Raw genomic sequence first — 5,845 nt, 5'->3', positions numbered from 1 at the left:
AATGCAAATTGAAAACGAGGCTTATTTTTTTCTCTCAGTATTTTTTTCTCTCAGTATTTATTTCTCCTCTCAGTATTTATTTTGTTTTTATCAGTAATTATTTTTTCTCTCAGTATTTATTTTTTCTCTCAGTATTTATTTTTTTCTCTCGGCATTTATTTTTTCTCTCAGTATTTATTTTTTCTCTCAGTATTTTGCTGAGAGAGAAAATCATTATATACAGTAGGAAGATATATTCACGTGTATTTAAGTTTGCTGAAACGTCTTCATAAATTGATTACACTAAAGGCTGATTATCACAAGGAAACAAACACCGAGAAATGATGTAATGATTTAATCACATTACAAATTATAACTTACCATCTCTCTCTCTCTCTCTCTCTCTCTCTCTCTCTCTCTCTCTCTCTCTCTCTCTCTCTCTCTCTCTCTGACAAAATGACATGCTTTTGAGCATAAATATATCTGTCACTTCTCCACAGATCATGTGTGGTACTTATAACCATTCTATATCATAAGAAATAATATATCCTACCAATTCAACTCTCTCTCTCTCTCTCTCTCTCTCTCTCTCTCTCTCTCTCTCTCTCTCTCTCTCTCTCTAAGCAGGATATTCCCTCACAATACAGCAAATGGCATAATATTAATATAGATCAATGAGAATGTACTTCCTACTACTTCACACTGATGGGTCATCAGAAAAATTCCCCTGGAACAATATCTAACGAGAAAAAAGTAACGAAAATAATTCTGTTATAAAAACCTTCCATATTTCCTTGCTACCGACTCCGACAAAATCTTCTCTACATTCCTGAATCCCACGTACAAATTTTTCCTCGTAATTTCATTTCAATCATAACCTTGAGATTTAACAGCCTCGAATATGGCTGAATTTAGGAAACTACGGGTCTTTCTATCCCATATCCCAACATAAGTCTTCACTCCATAAACAATATCCAGACATCTAATCTCTTGACACTTCGGGTGATTCGGAAGTAAAATTATTTTTATTATTTCGTCTTATGTTCTACCGTCAGGGCAAACGGACACAACTTTATGTTCTTACAAATAAACTGTACGATTCCTACTTCAAATCGGCAAGTTTGTTTTCCATATTTTTCATAAGTTAGCCGAATATCAATCTCGCAAGCAAGCGCCTGCCACTTGTTCGTAATTACCTGAAAAAAAAAAAACATGAAAAAAAGTGTCAGAAAGTTGCTATATTTCCACAATGTCGTCTACGCATGAAGGCAATATCAAGTGACGGAGTGCTTATTACGTACAATTCTCACCTGCACCGTAATTCACGGACGAAGTACCGTATATCACGCGCAGCAACTTCAAAAATAGTATGTAAAGGCAAAAATTAGGCTGAGCGCACGCTCTAGGCGGCAAAATACTTCAGGTTTTGTGACCGCTCCTAATTAGACGTCGGGGTGAATCGTAAAGCACAGTCGTTCTCGAACGTGAAAGTGGTTCGTGGTATGAAAGCATTTTCCGAGATTGGGGACTTCCATATACAAGGCACAACTCTATCATTGCATTTCCACTGTATTACTGTATTTTCTGAATTTTATGCTTCCCTTTGGAAATGGTCTTCGTCGTACGAGGTGACATTTTGAAAGTATCAAATTATATTCGTGGTTTATAACAAATATGACGGGAGGAACAAAATGCAGGAAAACTGGCCCCGTTGGATTTGACATATGAATCCTTGACAGTCAAAAGTCACATACGAAATGATTTGTAGATTGTCCAACGGCATGACGAAACCAGACCTTTGAAATGCAAGAACGGAATGTAATAATAGAGATTAATTCTTTCAGTAATGATACCACCTCCTGGTTCCAACAGGCAAGTACAGTCCTGTGCAAAAATCATTACTGATAGAACAATTTACATTATACTGATCTACTGTCCAATGGCTACCCTACTGGAATATATATATATATATATATATATATATATATATATATATATATATATATATATATAGTATTATAATATATATATGTTTGGTGTGCCTGTTGTGTGTTTTGTGTGTGTTGTGGGGTTTTTTTGTTGTGTGTTTGTACTTAAAAAGCCTAAAGCTGGTTTCATATGTGTATATATATATATATATATATATATATATATATATATATATATATATATAAATTATATTTATAATATAATATATGTATATATATATATTATATACGTATATATATATATATATATATATATATATATATATATATATATATATATATATATATAAACAGCTAGGCTTTTTAAGGCTTTAGTAGTAGTAAATCACTAACGAAACCAAAACGCCATAACAAAAATCAGGAAATTAATTGAGATGAAGATATACACGCATTTATCAGATTATTTATTGTTAAGCTTAATAAAACCGCTAACATTTTCTGCCTGTTATTCTTTTTCCGATACGTAATCCTGCTATTAATCTCTCCGTGTTTTCTCTCAAATCATATTTCTTATATCATAATATCTCTGACATTGTGATCTCGTCTCTTCGGCAGACTGTACTCCTGGCCTGGTCCAACGCCCTCTTCGTGGCCACGGAGGGCGTGGCTCCCTGAGGACGGCCACAGTCGTCCTCCCGAACCACTGGTCCACGCGAGCTTGTCACCCGCCCTTATCCGCAGATCCCCCTCCGCCCCCGACGCAAACGCCCCACATGAGGCTGGAGCCGCCCCACCCTGTCTTCGGAGACTCCCCTTGGACGCAGCAAAGCGGAGGCTGTGGCGTCGAGGGCGACTTCATACAGATGGGCGTGTTGTTCCTGCAGGTGGCCAATTCCTCCGCGGCTCAGGCCTCCAGGGCGGCGAGCGTCCTCGTCGGGGAGTGGGGGAAGTACCGCTGGGGGCTGTTCTCGGAATCCGGGTTCCCGGAGGATCCGATGTATAAGCCTTGGTACCGGAAGGGGGCGCAGTGGGCGGCCGCCGTCTGCACGGACGCCCACGTTCATCATCTGGCCTGCCATCCGGACCAGGCGCATCACTGCGCCTGGCCTCCGGAGGCGCATCGCAACGCCACCTCTTCGTTGCTATCACTGCCGCATCTGCCACAGGTAAGAAGGGCGCCCAAAAATTCGTTATTCATTAGCTTTTCAACCACTTAAATGTTCATGGAATGTCAGCTTATTAACGCATGTAAATTCATTACAAATTCGGTTCTTGCCACCTAATAATTCACCTAGTATCAAAATAACCTTTTAGTCACCTAAAAATTTACCTAGAATCTAAATGAGTTTTTTGCCACCTAAAAATTCGCCTAAAATCAAAATGAGCTCTTTGCCTCCTAAAAATGCATCTAAAACTAGGTCAAATAACATTTTTGCCACATAAAAATTTACTCACAATTAATTAAAATAAGCTTTTTGTCACCTAAAAATTCACCTAAAATTCATTACAAATTAGATTTTTGGCCACCAAAAAATTCACCGAAAATCAATTAAGATAGGCTTTTTGTCGCCTAAAAATTCACCTACAATTAATTAAAATAAGCTTATGTCACCAAAAAATTCTCCTCAAATTATATGAATAAGCTTCTTGCTACCAAAAAATTCACCTAAGATTCATTACAAATTACTTTTTTCCTACCTAAAAATGAGTTACAAATTAGCTTATTACCACTTAAAAGATTCATTACAAATTACTTTTATCTTAAAACCTAAAAAGAGTTCAAATTAGCTTATTACCACTTTTAAAAAATTCCATACAAATAAAACTTTTTCCTACCTAAAAATGAGTTACAAATTAGCTTATTACCACTTAAAAGATTCATTACAAATTACTTTTATCCTACCTAAAAATGAGTTACAAATTAGCTTATTACCACTTAAAAGATTCATTACAAATTAGCATTTTGCTTCCTACAGATTCATTAAAATTAGCTTATTTTGACCCCTCAAAAATCTTTGCAAATTAGCTTCTTACCACTTACAAATTTATGACAAATTAAATGTTTGCCAGCTAAACATTTTTTAACACCCAAAATTTCAGTTTAAATTAGCTTTGTAGCATCTACAAATTCCTTACATATTAGCCTTTTACCAATTAGAAATATTACAAATCAGCTTTTAACAACCTACAATTTCACTTATTAGTTTCTTAGAACCAAAAATTTCATTGCAATTTACTTTATTAGTTTTTTAACATCGAAAGCATTCATTGCAATTTAGCTTATTAGGTTTGTACCACCGAAAAATTTATTTATTACAATTTAGCTTATTAGTTTTTTAACACTGAATAAATCATTACAATTTAGCTTATTAGCCTTTTACCTCTTAAAACTTCATTACAATTTAGTTTATTAGTTTTTAACACTGAAAAATTCATTACAATTTAGCTTATTAGATTTTTACCACCACAAAATTCATTATAATTTAGCTTAGTTTTTTACAACCTAAAAATGAATTACAAATTACCTTATCACAACCCAGCTACATTGGCTTAAAACAATACCCCCTGGTTTCTTTCGCAAACAAAAGTCGTATGAAAATATGGAATTGTTAGCAACACACCCCCTCCACCCGTCCCCCCTTAAAAAAATAAAGATTTCACCCAAACCCTGACAAACGACAAGAAAAAAAAACCCAGAGAACAAAAGGAGAATTTTTCTACAGAGATTTTCTCTCTCCCCCCTACTGAGTCCCCTCTCCCCCCCCGCCCCCCTCCCCACCCTAGCCCTATCCCCCTTGAATTTTAAAACAAAAGAACGATTGTATGGGTTTTGTAACGAAACAAAACGACCAAAATACTCATTTCTTTTTATTATGCAAACTGCCATTGTCAACTTATTCGTAAATTCAACGGTCATTTTGCGTCGACTTCGTATTTTCCTTTGATCTTGGCTCTAAAAAAAAAAAAAACATGGTAACGAGTGTTGTCAACATTGCTAGGATGTTTATTACTGAATTCCATAAAAATCTTATTGATACTCACTTAATGAGCGTATCGTAACACCTGTCACAATGTGACGCATACGTATTAAGCTTTGTTGGTCTGGAATTATGGAAAATGTATTTCCAGAAGTAAATGTGGCTTATTGTGCTGACTATTCCATAATTCCGTAAATACCGGAAAACCGTATTGTGGAATTGTGCTGTGCTTGTGCTTGTGTGTGTGTGTATGTATGTGAAGGATGGAGCGCTTCGTAAAATAACATTCTGTAGACTGATAAATTGCAGATAAATGACTGTTATTGAAAGGAGAAATAAAAGAAAAAAAAATAGAAAATTAATTATTTAGATTTATTCTCCATTCCAAACAATATATATATATATATATATATATATATATATATATATATATATATAGTATATATATATATATATTATATATATATGTGTGTGTGGTGTGTGTGTGTGTGTGTGTGTAGTGTGTGTGTGTGTGTGTGTGTGGAGAGTGTGTGTGTTGCTTGCATGGGGAATACAATTTCCATATGCATTAATTTCGCGAATACAGCATTTTTACTGATCTGTAAAAGTCGCAAAAGCATCATGAACGATTACCGTTTATCCAGTTATAAGTACCATAGGAAACATCTTCAACTTAATCATTTTCATTAGGAATTCATCAAATTAATTTGAAAAATTCTCTACCAGACGATGCTCCGAATAAAGATATTAGCGCCTCTCATTTCTGGCAAATCTTTAAAGCATTTGTAATTACAACTCTTGAATGAATGACGAAACACAACAACTGAGAGTTCAATCCACGTCTCTCGCCAGCGTGTGTGTAGCAAACTGTAATAAACTTTGAACTTTGCCTTCCCCCCCCCCCCCCCCTTCCCCAACCCCACACCCATTTCCGAGAGAGAGAAGAGAGAGAGAGAGAGA

At 35.5% G+C, this 5,845-nt stretch overlaps 2 protein-coding genes across 2 annotated transcripts in view; both read left to right on the top strand.

The window, feature by feature from the left end:
- The window catches only part of LOC135207513 (uncharacterized), a 111,421-nt gene extending 108,763 nt beyond the window's left edge, over positions 1-2,658 (top strand). Inside the window, exon 3 of the mRNA XM_064239334.1 lies at positions 2,523-2,658. Coding sequence (XP_064095404.1) covers positions 2,523-2,582 — 60 coding nt within the window. The 3' untranslated portion in view covers positions 2,583-2,658. The remainder of the gene's footprint in view (positions 1-2,522) is intronic.
- Positions 2,659-2,680: 22 nt separating this feature from the next.
- The window catches only part of LOC135207512 (calcium-activated chloride channel regulator 2-like), a 33,602-nt gene continuing 30,437 nt past the window's right edge, over positions 2,681-5,845 (top strand). The window contains 1 exon segment of the mRNA XM_064239333.1: positions 2,681-3,073. Within this exon segment, the coding sequence (XP_064095403.1) occupies positions 2,681-3,073 (393 nt within the window).

This window comes from Macrobrachium nipponense, chromosome 32 (genome assembly GCF_015104395.2).
Source record: "Macrobrachium nipponense isolate FS-2020 chromosome 32, ASM1510439v2, whole genome shotgun sequence".
NCBI classification, from domain to species: Eukaryota; Metazoa; Arthropoda; class Malacostraca; order Decapoda; family Palaemonidae; genus Macrobrachium; species Macrobrachium nipponense.
The sequence above is the reverse complement of the archived record's forward strand: the minus strand, read 5'-3'. Positions and strand labels throughout refer to the sequence as shown.